Source organism: Nerophis lumbriciformis, linkage group LG11 (assembly GCF_033978685.3).
Source record: "Nerophis lumbriciformis linkage group LG11, RoL_Nlum_v2.1, whole genome shotgun sequence".
NCBI classification, from domain to species: domain Eukaryota; kingdom Metazoa; phylum Chordata; class Actinopteri; order Syngnathiformes; family Syngnathidae; genus Nerophis; species Nerophis lumbriciformis.
In genome coordinates, this window is record NC_084558.2 from 52,062,449 (window position 1) to 52,079,282 (window position 16,834).

The 16,834-nt window shown below is 36.4% G+C and overlaps 1 protein-coding gene across 1 annotated transcript in view; it reads right to left on the minus strand.

Moving 5' to 3' along the window:
- zswim6 (zinc finger, SWIM-type containing 6) overlaps window positions 1-16,834 on the minus strand; it is a 103,411-nt gene that overhangs the window by 22,821 nt on the left and 63,756 nt on the right. The window contains exons 5-8 of the mRNA XM_061966332.1: window positions 15,402-15,575; window positions 5,834-6,010; window positions 5,618-5,764; window positions 2,683-2,820 (exon numbers count right to left, since the gene is read on the minus strand). Of these exons, the coding sequence (XP_061822316.1) occupies window positions 2,683-2,820; window positions 5,618-5,764; window positions 5,834-6,010; window positions 15,402-15,575 (636 nt within the window). The remainder of the gene's footprint in view (window positions 1-2,682; window positions 2,821-5,617; window positions 5,765-5,833; window positions 6,011-15,401; window positions 15,576-16,834) is intronic.

The following is a 16,834-nucleotide window of genomic DNA, read 5'->3' on the forward strand; positions in this document are numbered from 1 at the left end:
TACAATGTTACCAAACTAAAAAGAAAAATATACCTAAATACATTTTAAGTTATACAGAATTATATTTTATTATTTTTTTAAAGGTATATAGAAATATTTAGAAAACTTTACCTAAATAGTTTTTTGTTTTTTTTAAATAAGTATATAGCAAAACCTGGAAAAGTATACCTAAATATATCTTAAGATTTTTTGTAAATAAAAACATTTAGAATTATAGACCTACATAAATAGCTTAAAAAAATAAGTACGGTATATAGAAATATTGAGAAAACTATACTTAAATAGATCTAAAGATTTATTTTAAAAAATTAAAAAAATAACTTTAGAATTATAGACCTAAATATATAGTTTAAAAAATAAGTATGCAGAAATATTTAGAAAAATATACCCAAATATATAATATATTAAGATTTGGTAAATAAAAACATATTTAAAATTATATGGAAATATTTAGAAAAAATATACCTGAATATATTTCATTTTCTTAAACAAAAACCTTCTTACAATGTTACCAAACTAAAAAGAAAAATATACCTAAATACATTTTATGTTATACAGAATTATATTTTATTATTTTTTTTAAAGGTATATAGAAATATTTAGAAAACTTTACCTAAATAGTTTTTTTTAAATAAGTATATAGCAAAACCTGGAAAATTATACCTAAATATATCTTAAGATTTTTTGTAAATAAAAACATTTAGAATTATAGACCTACATAAATAGCTTTAAAAAACAAGTATATAGAAATATTTAGAAAACTATACCTAAATAGATCTAAAGATTTATTGAAAAAAAAAAAAAAAAAAAAAACTTTAGAATTATAGACCTAAATATATAGTTTAAAAAAATAAGTATGCAGAAATATTTAGAAAAATATACCCAAATATATAATATATTAAGATTTGGTAAACAAAAACATATTTAAAATTATATGGAAATATTTAGAAAAAATATAGCTGAGTATATTTCATTTTCTTAAACAAAAACCTTTTTACAATGTTACCAAACTAAAAAGAAAAATATACCTAAATACATTTTAAGTTATACAGAATTATATTTTATTATTTTTTTAAAGGTATATAGAAATATTTAGAAAACTTTACCTAAATAGTTTTTTGTTTTTTTTTAAATAAGTATATAGCAAAACCTGGAAAATTATACCTAAATATATCAAGATTTTTTGTAAATAAAAACATTTAGAATTATAGACCTACATAAATAGCTTAAAAAAAACAAGTATATAGAAATATTTAGAAAACTATACCTAAATAGATCTACAGATTTATTTTAAAAAAACAAAAAAAAAAACTTTTGAATTATAGACCTAAATGTATAGTTTAAAAAACAAGTATTTAGAAAAATATACCCAAATATATAATATTAAGATTTTGGTAAATAAAAACATATTTAAAATTATATGGAAATATTTAGAAAAAATATAGCTGAGTATATTTCATTTTCTTAAACAAAAACCTTTTTACAATTAGAAAGAAAAATATATACCTAAATACATTTTATGATATACAGAATTATATTTTATTATTTTTTAAACAGTATACAGAAATATTTAGAAAACTTTACCTAAATATATATATATTTTTTCATAAGTATATAGCAAAACCTGGAAAATTATACCTAAATATATCTTAAGATTTTTTGTAAATAAAAACATTTAGAATTATAGACCTACATAAATAGCTTAAAAAAACAAGTATATAGAAATATTTAGAAAACTATACCTAAATAGATCTAAAGATTTATAAAAAAAACAAAACAAAAAAAAAACTTTAGAATTATAGACCTAAATATATAGTTTAAAAAATAAATATGCAGAAATATTTAGAAAAATATACCCAAATATATAATATATTAAGATTTGGTAAATAAAAACATATTTAAAATTATATGGAAATATTTAGAAAAAATAAACCTGAATATATTTCATTTTCTTAAACAAAAACCTTCTTACAATGTTACCAAACTAAAAAGAAAAATATACCTAAATACATTAAGTTATACAGAATTATATTGTATTATTTTTTTTAAAGTATATAGAACATATTTAGAAAACTTTACCTAAATAGTTTTTTTTAAATAAGTATATAGCAAAAAAAAAAATTATGCCTAAATATATCTTAATATTTTTTGTAAATAAAAACATTTAGAATTATAGACCTACATAAATAGCTTAAAAAAATAAGTACCGGTATATAGAAATATTTAGAAAACTATACCTAAATAGATCTTAAGATTTTAAAAAAAATAAATTAAAAAAACTTTAGAATTATAAACCTAAATATATAGTTGAAAAAACGAAGTACTGGTATGCAGCAATATTTAGAAAAATATATAATATATTAAGATTTTGTCAATAAAAACATATTTAAAATTATATGGAAATATTTTGAAAAATATGCCTAAAACATTTCAATAATTAAAATAAGTATACAGAAATATTTAGAAAACTGTACCTAAATATGTATTAAGATTTTTTTTGCAAATTAAAACATTTAGAATTATAGAGCTACATATATACATTGTTTAGAATAAGCATAGCGCAATATTTTGAAAACTATACCTAAATATACCTTACATTTTTTTTAAATAAAAACACTTGGAATTATAATTCTAAATGTTTTATTTATTATATAGAATATAATTAGAGAGAGAGAGAGTCACCTGAGAGGCTGAGAGAGGTGTCCTCACAGGTGTGTCCAGTGTCAGTCAGAGTAGTGAAGAGAGTACCAATGGGGTCCAGGGGATGTCCCACCCAGCCTTCCATGTTGGTGATTGATGTCACACCCTTGTGGAGGACCTCTGTGTGCACACACACTGCTACGGTTACTATGGCAACACACCCAAACTATTCAGCGCTATACAGCCATCATAATTATCATAATTTACCCATGAAAATATTGAGAAGCTGCTGACTGTGTGTTTGACGGAGAAGCAGCTGCAAGGAGATACTGTAGAAGTCCATTCTCCAGGGTTAATACTGTCTTATTATTACATTACTTCATAATACTGTGTATTATTATTACATTACTTCATAATACTGTGCATTATTATTACACTACTTCATAATACTGTGCATTATTATTACACTACTTCATAAAACTGTGCATTATTATTACATTTCACAATACTGTAAATTATTATTACATTACCTCATAATACTGTGCATTATTATTACACTACTTCATAATACTGTGCATTATTAATACACTACTTCATAAAACTGTGCATTATTATTACATTATTTCATAATACTGTAAATTATTATTACATTACCTCATAATACTGTGCATTATTATTACATTACTTCATAATACTGTGCATTATTGTTACATTACTTCATAATACTATGTATCATTATTACATTACTTCATAATACTGTGTATTATTACATTACTTCATAAAACTGTGCATTATTATTACATTACTTCATAATACTGTGCATTATTATTACATTACATTACAATACTGTGCAATATTACTACATTACTTCATAATACTGTGCATCATTTTTAAATACCTAATTATATTTTAAGATTACAAAAATAAATAAAATATATTTCAAATTATACAACAATATTTCAAAAAATATATTTCTAAGATAGTTTACAATAAAACATTTACAATCATATACCTAAATATATCTTAAGCTTTTTTTTTAATTCAAAAACATATTTACAATGATATATAATTATTTAGAAAATGTACCCAAATATATCTCAAGATTTTGTTAAATAAAATAATTTAAAATTATTATAGAAATATTTAGAAACATGTAACTAAATAGATCTTTTTTTTTTTAATAAAAACATTTCAATTTATATTAAAATATTTAGAAAAATATACATAAATACATCAAGATTTTGTTAAATAAAAACATATTTAGAATTAATTATATGGGAAAATATGCCTAAAACATCCACAATTATATCCATAAATAAATATATAACTTATGTTTCAAAAACATAAATCATATTTACAATTATATTGCAATACATAGAAAAATATACCTTATTATATTTTAATAATAAAAACAATTAATATACAGAAATACCGGTATATAAAAACATATAACTAAATATATTTTAAGATTTAAAAAATAACATTTAGAATTATGTACCTTAATACATCTTATTTAGCATTATATAAAAACATTTACAAAAATATACCTAAATACATCTCAACATTTTGTTAAATAAAAACATTTAAAATTATATAGAAATATTTACAAAAATCTACCAACATTTATGTAGTTTATTTTAATTAAAATATATTTATAATTATATAGAACAATTTCGGAAAATATACTTAAATACATCTCAACATTTTGTCAAATAAAAACCTTTCAAATTATATAAAAAAATATTTAGAAAAATGTACCTACATTTATCAAGTTTATTTGAATTAAAATCTATTTATAATTAAATAGAAATATTTACAAAAGTATACCTAAATATATCTCAACATTTTGTTAAAAACATTTAAAATTATATAGAAACATTTACAAAAATATACCTAAATAAATCTTACCATTTTGTTAAATAAAAACAATTATAAAGAAATATTTACAAAAATTTACCTACATTAATCTAGGTTATTTTAATTAAAATATATTTATAATTATATAGAAATATTCAGAAGAATATATCTATAATTAAATAGAAATATTTACAAAAGTATACCTAAATATATCTCAACATTTTGTTAAAAACATTTAAAATTATATAGAAACATTTACAAAAATATACCTAAATAAATCTTACCATTTTGTTAAATAAAAACAATTATAAAGAAATATTTACAAAAATGTACCTACATTAATCTAGGTTATTTTAATTAAAATATATTTATAATTATATAGAAATATTCAGAAGAATATACCTAAATATATCTCAACATTTTGTTAAATAAAAACATTTACAATTATATAGAAATATTTAAAAAAAATCTACCTACACATATCTAGTTTATTTTAATTAAAACATATTTATAATTATATAGAAACATTTACAAAAATATACCTAAATATATCTCAACATTTTGTTAAATAAAAACATTTCAAGTTATATAGAACTATTTACAAAAGTATACCTAAATATATCTCAACATTTTGTTAAATAAAAACATAAAAAAATATATAGAAATATTTACAAAGATCTAGTTTATTTGAATTAAAATCTATTCATAATTATATAGAAACATTTAGAAAAATACCTAAACATATCTCAGTATTTTGTTAAACATATGTATAACTGTGTAGAAATAATCATAAAAATGTGCCTAAATATAGATTTTTGATAGTAGATGTAAAAAAATATATATATTATTTTACCTTCTAAACATATATTTAATGTTTATTTTATGTTTATCTTCATAATTATACCTCAAATCTATAAATGATAACACGACCTTCTATTCATATATAAATTCTCAGAAATGTTATGTTCTATTTGAATGACTTTGCATTTTTAACAGCGACTATGACTAAATAAATTGTGCTTTAACTAATGAATTAGTCATCAATATCTTTACTCAGAGTACGTTTAGGACTCTTCTAAGTTGTGTTGGAAAATAATTCATTTGTAAAAAAAAAAAAAACCTTTTTTGTGGCTGCGAAAGACGTCCAGCTGTTTGTGCTGCTGCCTCCTCAGCGTGTTGACCACGGCCACCGCCAGCCGCAGCGCCTGCTTGGGGTACCCGTGTGACCTCAGCGCGTCCACCCGGGCGCACGCCGTGGGTACGTGCTCTGTCCCCGGACAAGAGAGGCTTTAGCATGTTTTGCTTTTTTCCCCCCAATTGCGTTTGTCTTGCTCACCGTGCCACAGGGGCCACCCGCGCCCGTCGAAGAGGGCGGCGCCCAGGTCGTCGCGGTAACAGCGGCCGGCGTAACGTTCCTCGGTGAGGATGTGCTGCAGGTGGGGGTCCTGCCAGTGGAGGTCGCAGGCCTCGATGGCTCGCGTGAAGACCGTGCGGTGGGCACGACTCAGCGCATCTGAGAAGAAAATAGGCCTTAAAACATACCGTACTTGCCAACCGTGAGACCTCCGATTTCGGGAGGTGGGGGGAGGGGGGTGGGGGTGGGCGTGGTCGGGGTAGGACGGGGGCGTGGCTAAAAGGGGAGGGGTATATTTACAGCTAGAATTCACCAAGTCAAGCATTTCATATATATATATATATATATATATATATATATATATATATATATATAAAGAAATACTTGACGTTCAGTAAATTCTAGATATATATATTTTTTTTATTTTTTATTATTATTTTTTTTTATTATTATATATATATATATATATATATATGTATTTACCGTGATGACGGACTGGCAGTGTGTCGCGCCTCGCCAAGGAGCAGCGAGAATACCAAGAAGCGCATATGCCAAATTTTCAAAGAGAACGGCCTACGGATCACGATTGAAGCCAACAAGCAAACCGTCAACTTCCTTGACGTCACTTTCAACCTGAGAAATAACAGCTACCAACCATTCACGAAACCCAACACAACACTCCAATACGTGCACCATGACAGCAACCACCCACCCACCACCACGAAAAGAATACCTACCGGAATCAATAAAAGGCTATCGATGCTGTCATCTAGCAAAGCTGAATTTGACCAAGCAACCCCCCCGTACCAAAAAGCCCTTGATGAAAGCGGATACAATTTCACCCTCACCTATGAACCCACGCCAGGAAACCAGCCAAAAAAGAACAGAAAACGGAACGACATCATCTGGTACAACCCCCCATACAGCAAAAACGTCTCAACGAACATTGGACACAAATTCCTCAATCTGATTGACAAACACTTTCCCAAAGACAACATCCTAAGAAAAGTATTCAACAAGAACAATATTAAATTGAGCTACAGCTGCATGAACAATATACGACAAATCATCTCAAACCACAACAAAACAATTGCAAATGAGCCGTCGGCCCCCAGACAGAGCGACTCCAAAACCAACAAAGGATGTAATTGTCGAAAGAAACCTGATTGCCCTCTCAACGGGGGGAGCTTACAAACATCAGTTGTCTACCAATCTAAGGTAATACGCAAGGACATTAACACATCCGACACATATGTAGGATTAACCGAGGGTGAATTCAAAACCAGATGGAACAATCACAAGGCTTCTTTCAGGAACAAAAACCTGCGAAATACCACAGAACTCAGCAAACACATTTGGGACCTCAAAGACAATAATGTTGAATATTCAATAACATGGCAAATTCTTGCATCCAGCACACCTTACAATAGTGGTAATAAAAGATGCAACCTATGCTTGAAAGAGAAACTGTTTATTATTTACCGTCCAGACCTGTCATCCCTCAACAAGCGCAGCGAAATTGTAACAACATGCCGCCATAGACGGAAACACCTCCTAGGTAACACATGAGCCAATCACCACGCCCCTAGACCAGCCTGTACCCACCCACTCTGTGCCCTATATAAACCATGGTATGCGAATGCTCCCATTAAAATCTCCTGACGATTGAGGGTACCCCCCCTCATGAAACAGGCCTGTAGAGATGAAATAGTCTTGTGATTTTTTTCCCACACATACATATATATATATATATATATATATATATATATATATATATATATATATTAGAGATGCGCGGTTTGCGGACACAACCGCCCGATCCGAGGATTATCCGCGGATCGGGCGGATGAAATTAAAAAAAATTAGATTTTATCCGCGGGTCGGGTCGGGTCGGGTCGGGCGGTTGAAATAAAAAAAAAAAAGATTTTAAATAGATTCAGGCGGGTGGCAGTTAAACCAATTGGTAAATATATATACATAGTTAAATGTTGTTACCCACATACGAAAAACGAGCAGGCACCTGCAGCATATGCCACAACAGAAGAAAAAAAAAAAGAAAAGAGATGGACACTTTTACGGAGCGGAGAAGGGACGCCTCGCCGGGGTCCGGGACCGAGGCCCCTTCCCCCGAGAGGGCCCCACCGGGAGCCGTAGCTGAGGCGATCCGCGAGAAGGGCCCGACGCACGTCCAGGGTCACCACCGCGCCCACCGCACCGACACCCCGCCTCGTCCGCCTTCGCCGCGGCCGGCGTCACGCGCAGCAGGTAAGCAGCTTACCTGCCCGCCACCCCCGTGGCCGGGGGCTCGTAACAGGGGTCACTCCGCGCGCTCCGCCCGCGCAGCTTACCTGCCCGCCACCCCTGTTGCCGGGGGCGCGTAACAGGGGTCACTCCGCGCGCAGTGCGCTCACGAAAGGGGTGGGGCTCACCCTGGTTGATATAGACAGCAGGACGGTGGCCATGGAAGTCGGAACCCGCTAAGGAGTGTGTAACAACCCACCTGCCGAATCAACTAGCCCTGAAAATGGATGGCGCTGGAGCGTCGGGCCCATACCCGGCCGTCGCCGGCAGCGAGACGCGCTTGGAGGTGCGCTCAGCGCGGCTCCCATATGATTGCGCACTGGTGTGCGTCTGGGTTGTGACAGCGTGGCACGCGAATGTCTGTGCTGCATTGGATCAGTCTCCTTTCTTTAACAGGCAAAAGCTTTATAACCTCACTAATGCCTTGCATCGTCTATATTACCGTATTTTCCGCACTATAAGGCGCACCTAAAAACCACAAATTTTCTCAAAAGCTGACAGTGCGCCTTATAACCCGGTGCGCTTTATATATGGATTAATATTAAGATTCATTTTCATAAAGTTTCGGTCTCGCAACTACGGTAAACAGCCGCCATCTTTTTTCCCCGTAGAAGAGGAAGTGCTTCTTCTTCTACGCAAGCAACCGCCAAGGTAAGCACCCGCCCCCATAGAACAGGAAGCGCTTCTTCTTCTACTGTAAGCAACCACCCGCCTGCGTAGAAGAAGAAGCGCGCGGATATTACCGTACGTTTCATTTCCTTTGTGTGTTTACATCTGTAAAGACCACAAAATGGCTCCTACTAAGCGACAGGGATCCGGTTCATGAAAAGACGCAATCTCTCCATCCGCACACGGACTACTATTTAACAGCAACTGCCTAAAGACTTTCAAGAAAAGCTGGCTACTTTCCGTGCATATTGTAAAGACAAGATAGCTGAAAAAAAGATCCGGCCAGAGAACATTATCAACATGGACGAGGTTCCACTGACTTTTGATATTCCTGTGAACCGCACTGTGGATACAACGGGAGCACGTACGGTGAATATTCGCACCACAGGGAATGAGAAGTCATCCTTCACTGTGGTTCTAGCTTGCCATGCTAATGGCCAGAAACTTCCACCCATGGTGATATTCAAAAGGAAGACCTTGCCAAAAGAGACCTTTCCAGCCGGCGTCATCATAAAAGCTAACTCGAAGGGATGGATGAAGAAAAGATGAGCGAGTGGTTAAGGTAAGTTTAAGTTTACGCGAAGAGGCCGGGTGGCTTTTTTCACGCAGCTCCGTCCATGTTGATATACGACTCCATGCGCGCCCACATCACGCTGGTTTTTAATATATTATTAAAGTTTGACTGACCTATCTGACTGTTTTTTTGACATTCCTTTAGCGCAGTTAGATGCGGCTTACAACACGGGGCGGCTTATAGGTGGACAAAGTTTTGAAATATGCCGTTCATTGAAGGCGCGGCTTATAACCCAGGGCGCCTTATGGTGCGGAAAATACGGTAGATATATAACAACGGGCGGGTGCGGTTCTGATCAAATGTTAAGTCGGGTGGATGGCGGACGGTTGACGACTTTCTGATGCGGTTGCGGATTAAATAATTGCCTATCCACGCATCTCTAATATATATATATATACATAAAAAATAAATACTTGAATTTCAGTGTTCATTTATTTACACATATACACACACAACACTCATCTACTCATTGTTGAGTTAAGGGTTGAATTGTCCATCCTTGTTCTATTCTCTGTCACTATTTTTCGAACCATGCTGAACACCCTCTCTGATGCATTGCTGTGTGGCACGCACAAAAGTGCTTTCATCAAATGCACTAGATGGCAGTATTGTCCTGTTTAAGAGTGTCACAACATTGCTGTTTACGGCAGACGAACTGCTTTACGGTACACAAAAAAGTGACTGCTGTTGTTGTGTGTTGTTGCCGCGCTGGGAGGACGTTAATGAAACTGCCTAACAATAAACCCACATAAGAAACCGAGAACTCGCCCTCCATCATTCTACAGTTATAACGTCATTGGGCAGGTACGCTTTTTTATATTGTGGAGGACCTGAGTCCGCCTGAAATTCGGGAGATTTTCAGGAGAAAATTTGTCTCGGGAGGTTTTCGGGAGAGGCGCTGAATTTCGGGAGTCTCCCGGAAAATCCGGGAGGGTTGGCAAGTATGCCTTAAAACAAGGGTGCATGCTAACGCTAGCATGCTAACAGTACTATGTTAACATGCTATCAATAACATCCTTAGAGTTAGCATTAGTGAAATACCAAATGACACTGAGGCGTATACCTGCTAAATTACCGTATTTTCCGCACTATAAGGCGCACCGGATTATTAGCCGCACCTTCAATGAATGGCATATTTCATAACTTTGTCCACCAATAAGCCGCCCCGGACTATAAGCCGCGCCTACGCTGCGCTAAAGGGAATGTCAAAAAAACAGTCAGATAGTTCAGTCAAACTTTAATAATATATTGAAAACCAGCGTTCTAACAACTCTGTTCACTCCCAAAATGTACGCAAATGTGCAATCACAAACATAGTAAAATTCAAAATAGTGCAGAGCAATAGCAACATAATGTTGCTCGAACGTTAATGTCACAACACACAAAATAAACATAGCGCTCACCTTCTGAAGTTATTCTTCATTCGTAAATCCTTCGAATTCTTCGTCTTCGGTGTCCGAATTGAAAAGTTGCGCAAGCGTGGGATCCAAAATGGCCGGTTCCGTCTCGTCGAAGTCATCGGAGTCAGTGTCGCTGTTGTTGTCCAGTAGTTCTGTGAATCCTGCCTTCCGGAAAGCTCGGACCACAGTTGTGACCGAAATATCTGCCCAGGCATTTACGATCCACTGGCAAATGTTGGCGTATGTCGTCCGGCGCTGTCTGCCCGTCTTAGTGAAGGTGTGTTCGCCTTCGGTCATCCATTGTTCCCACGCCGTTCGCAGTCGTGATTTGAATGCCCTGTTGACACCAATATCCAGCGGTTGGAGTTCTTTGGTTAATCCACCCGGAATGACGGCGAGTGTTGTATTTGTGTGCTTCACTTGTTTTTTGACACCATCTGTGATGTGGGCGCGCATGGAGTCGTATATCAACATGGACGGAGCTGTGTGAAAAAAGCCACCCGGCCTCTTCGCGTAAACTTCCCTTAACCACTCGCTCATCTTTTCTTCATCCATCCATCCCTTCGAGTTAGCTTTTATGATGACGCCGGCTGGAAAGGTCTCTTTTGGCAAGGTCTTCCTTTTGAATATCACCATGGGTGGAAGTTTCTGGCCATTAGCATGGCAAGCTAGAACCACAGTGAAGGACGACTTCTCATTCCCTGTGGTGCGAATATTCACCGTACGTGCTCCCGTTGTATCCACAGTGCGGTTCACAGGAATATCAAAAGTCAGTGGAACCTCGTCCATGTTGATAATGTTCTCTGGCCGGATCTTTTTTTCAGCTATCTTGTTTTTACAATATGCACGGAAAGTAGCCAGCTTTTCTTGTAAGTCGTTAGGCAGTTGCTGTGAAATAGTGGTCCGTGTGCGGATGGAGAGATTGCGTCTTTTCATGAACCGGAAACACCAAGAAGCACCACCTTTAAAATCATCCAGGTGAAGTTCGCTTGCTAGCGTTGTTGCCTTCATTGGAATAGTGATGGTGCTGACACTTCTGCTTGCTGCTCTCTGCTCAACAACCCACTGTTCGAGTTCGTCCTCCAACAGTTGCCATCTTGCTTTGTTCCCTCGGAAACTCTGTTTTGTCTTCTTTACCTGGCGCAGGTCATCTTCTTGCTTCCTCCACCTACGCACCATTGATTCATTTATGTTATATTCTCTTGCTGCTGCTCTATTTCCGTGTTCTTCGGCATGACTTATTGCCTTAAGTTTAAATTCTGCGTTATACGCGTGTCGCTTAGTAGGAGCCATTTTGTAGTCTGGTCTTTACAGATGTAAACACACAAAGGAAATGAAACGAAAATCCGCGCGCTTCTTCTTCTTCCGGGGGCGGGTGGTTGCTTACAGTAGAAGAAGAAGCGCTTCCTGTTCTATGGGGGCGGGTGCTTACCTTGGCGGTTGCTTGCGTAGAAGAAGAAGCACTTCCTCTTCTACGGGGAAAAAAGATGGCGGCTGTTTACCGTAGTTGCGAGATCGAAACTTTATGAAAATGAATCTTAATATTAATCCATATATAAAGCGCACCGGGTTATAAGCCGCACTGTCAGCTTTTGAGTAAATTTGTGGTTTTTAGGTGCGGCTAATAGTGCGGAAAATACGGTACTTGAATTTCAGTGTTCATTGATTTACACATATACACACACATAACACTCATCTACTCATTGTTGAGTTAAGGGTTGAATTGTCCATCCTTGTTCTATTCTCTGTCACTATTTTTCGAACCATGCTGAACACCCTCTCTGATGCATTGCTGTGTGGCACGCACAAAAGCGCTTTCATCAAATGCACTAGATGGCAGTATTGTCCTGTTTAAGAGTGTCACAACATTGCTGTTTACGGCAGACGGACTGCTTTACGGTATACAAAAAAGTGACTGCTGTTGTTGTGTGTTGTTGCCGCGCTGGGAGGACGTTAATGAAACTGCCTAACAATAAACCCACATAAGAAACCGAGAACTCGCCCTCCATCATTCTACAGTTATAATGTCATTGGGCAGGTACGCTTTTTTATATTGTGGCGGACCTGAGTCCGCCTGAAATTCGGGAGATTTTCGGGAGAAAATTTGTCTCGGGAGGTTTTCGGGAGAGGCGCTGAATTTCGGGAGTCTCCCGGAAAATCCGGGAGGGTTGGCAAGTATGCCTTAAAACAAGGGTGCATGCTAACGCTAGCATGCTAACAGTACTATGTTAACATGCTAACAATAACATCCTTAGAGTTAGCATTAGTGAAATACCAAATGAGGCGTATACCTGCTAAATTAACTAAAAAAGCTAGCATGCTAATGTTAGTAAGTGTAACATGCATGAAGTAGCAAGGTGTCTACCTGAAAAATGTGTTTAAAATGCTAGCATGCTAACATTAGCTTGCATCAAGCACCAAAATATGACTGAGGTGTATACCGTATTTTCCGCACTATAAGGCGCACCGGATTATTAGCCGCACCTTCAATGAATGGCATATTTCATAACTTTGTCCACCAATAAGCCGCCCCGGACTATAAGCCGCGCCTACGCTGCGCTAAAGGGAATGTCAAAAAAACAGTCAGGTCAGTCAAACTTTAATAATATATTAAAAACCAGCGTTCTAACAACTCTGTCCCAAAATGTACGCAAATGTGCAATCACAAACATAGTAAAATTCTAAATAGTGCAGAGCAATAGCAACATAATGTTGCTCGAACGTTAATGTCACAACACACAAAATAAACATAACGCTCACTTTCTGAAGTTATTCTTCATTCATAAATCCTTCGTCTTCGGTGTCCGAAGTGAAAAGTTGGGCAAATGTGAGATCCAAAATGGCCGGTTCCGTCTCGTCGAAGTCATCGGAGTCAGTGTCACTGTTATCCAGCAGTTCTGTGAATCCTGCCTTCCGGAAAGCTCGGACCACAGTTGTGACCGAAATATCTGCCCAGGCATTTACGATCCACTGGCAGATGTTGGCGTCGTCTGGCGCTGCCTCCTCGTCTTAGTGAATGTGTGTTCGCCTTCTGTCATCCATTGTTCCCACGCAGTTAGCAGTCTAGCTTCGAATGCCCTGTTGACACCAATATCTAGCGGCTGGAGGTCTTTTGTCAATCCACCCGGAATGACGGCGAGTATTGAATTAAGCGCGTAAGCGTGTCTCTTAAAGTGATGTTATGAGCTAGCAAATATAACAACTACACTACCCAGCATGCAACGATAGTTACGAGCATGCGCGGTAGCCCTGAGAAGCGTTGTATGCTGGCAGTTAGAATGTGGTTATGAGCACGCTGTGAGTAAACGTTGAGAACTCAGTTAACACGCCTCGTCTGCATTATTTATAATTAGACAGACAACACACTTAATAGGAGCCATTTTGGGGTCTTTACATAAACACACAAATGGAAATGAAACGTCACATATCCCAGCATGCACCGCGCGCTTCTTCGTCATCCACTGTTCCCACGCAGTTAGCAGTCTAGCTTCGAATGCCCTGTTGACACCAATATCTAGCGGCTGGAGGTCTTTTGTCAATCTACCCGGAATGACGGCGAGTATTGAATTAAGCGCGTAAGCGTGTCTCTTAATGTGATGTTATGAGCTAGCAAATATAACAACTACACTACCCAGCATGCAACGATAGTTACGAGCATGCGCGGTAGCCCTGAGAAGCGTTGTTGTATGCTGGGAGTTCGAATGTGGTTATGAGCACGCTGTGAGTAAACGTTGAGAACTCAGTTAACACGCCTCGTCTGCATTATTTATAATTAGACAGACAACACACTTAATAGGAGCCATTTTGGGGTCTTTACATAAACACACAAATGGAAATGAAACGTCACATATCCCAGCATGCACCGCGCGCTTCTTCTTCTTCCGGGGGCGGGTGGTTGCTTACAGTACAAGAAGAAGCGCTTCCTGTTCTATGGGGGCGGGTGCTTACCTTGGCGGTTGCTTGCGTAGAAGAAGAAGCGCTTCCTGCTCTACCGGGAAAAAAGATGGCGGCTGTTTACCGAAGTTGCGAGAACGAAACTTTATGAAAATGAATCTTAATATTAATCCATATATAAAGCGCACCGGGTTAAAAGCCGCACTGTCAGCTTTTGAGTAAATTTGTGGTTTTTAGGTGCGGCTAATGGTGCGGAAAATACGGTAACTAAAAAAGCTAGCATGCTAATGTTAGTAAGTGTAACATGCATGAAGTAGCAAGGTGTCTACCTGAAAAATGTGTTTAAAATGCTAGCATGCTAACATTAGCTTGCATCAAGCACCAAAATATGACTGAGGTGTATACCTACCAAATTACCTTTAAAAAAGCTAGCATTTTAACGTTAGAATGCTAACAGTACGCCTGCAAAATGAGTCAAAATGCTATCATGCTAATATTAGAAGGCTAACGATTGAGCCGCGCACTGCTAAAAAAAAAACGCTAACGAGCTGGACGAAGTGGCTGGGGAGAGGGAAGTCCGGGCTTCCCTGCTTAGGCTGCTGCCCCCGCGACCCGACCTCGGATAAGCGGAAGAAAATGGATGGATGGAGGTGGGAAATGCCGACTTGGTTATATTGTGATGGCGTTGATGCAGGAAGAGGCGTGGCCTCACCTCGGCTGCCGGCGTGGGGCATAGCGTTGGTCAGGTGGGTCAGCTCGCCGCCGTGGTTGCCGTCCTCCAGGGGGCACACGTCCACGCCATTCCAGCGGCGAAGCTGCCGCAGCCACGAGGCCTTCTGCTCCGCCTTGCAGTGGGGGTTGAGCACGATGCACATCCACAGTGCCCCTGTACACACACACACACACACACACACACACACACACACACACACACACACACACACACACACACACACACACACACACACACACACACACACACACACACACACACAACTTTATTGGTCACGTGTGGATGCTTGAAATGACAAGAGAGAAGGAGGGAGGAAGGACAAAGGACAAGGAGAGAGGATAAATAAGGATGACAGATGAGATGTGGGGGCGGGGCTTATTATTATTATTATTATTATTATTATTATGATTCTTCTTGTCTCTTTGTTAGGACCGCACCAAGGACGGGGAGAGAGGGGATGGGGGAGGTGTCAAGTGATGAAACGCAGAGCAAGAACTTCCAACTAAAATAGACCCTCCATGACTACAAAACATGAACTTTATTGCTGTCCCCTCATATTCACTCACCATGCCGATACTGGAGTGCTCATCCCATACGATATCAGCAGGAGTCGTACCCACTTTGAGTATTTTGTAGTGTGGAGTGTTGGCAAAGGTGTGATCAATAGAGAACGATGGTTGGCACGAAAAACACCCACCTATTTGTTATTAACCGTCCGGGATGGACTTATGCTGTCTTTAAGTTAAAGTGGAGTGGTATTTTTATTTTTATTTTTTATTCAACAAAATGTTGACATATACTTAGGTATATATTTTTTTTAATATTTCTATATAATTGTACATATATTTCAATACAAATAAACTAAATAAAATAGGTAGATTTTTGTAAATATTTCTATATAATAGTTTTTATGTAACAAAATGTTGATATATTTAGGTATATTTTTTTTATTTATAATTAAAAATATATTTTAATTAAAATAAACTAGATAAATGTAGGTATTTTGTGAATATTTCTATATAATTCTAAATGTATTTAACAAAATGTTGAGATATATTTAGGTATATTTTTGTAATTAAAAAAATATATATACCGTATTTTTTGGACTATAAGTCGCAGTTTTTTTTCATAGTTTGTCCGGGCTCCAGTGCGACTTATATATGTTTTTTTCCTTCTTTATTATGCATTTTCAGCAGGTGCGACTTATACTCCGGTGCGACTTATACTCCGAAAAATACGGTAATTATAAATATATTTTATTAAAATAAACTAGATACATGTAGGTAGGTTTTCTCTAAATATTTCTACACTGTATAATGTTTTTAACAAAATGTTGAGATGTATTGAGGTATATTCTTCTAAACATTTCTCTATAATTGTAAATATATTCTAATCAAAATAAACTACATAAA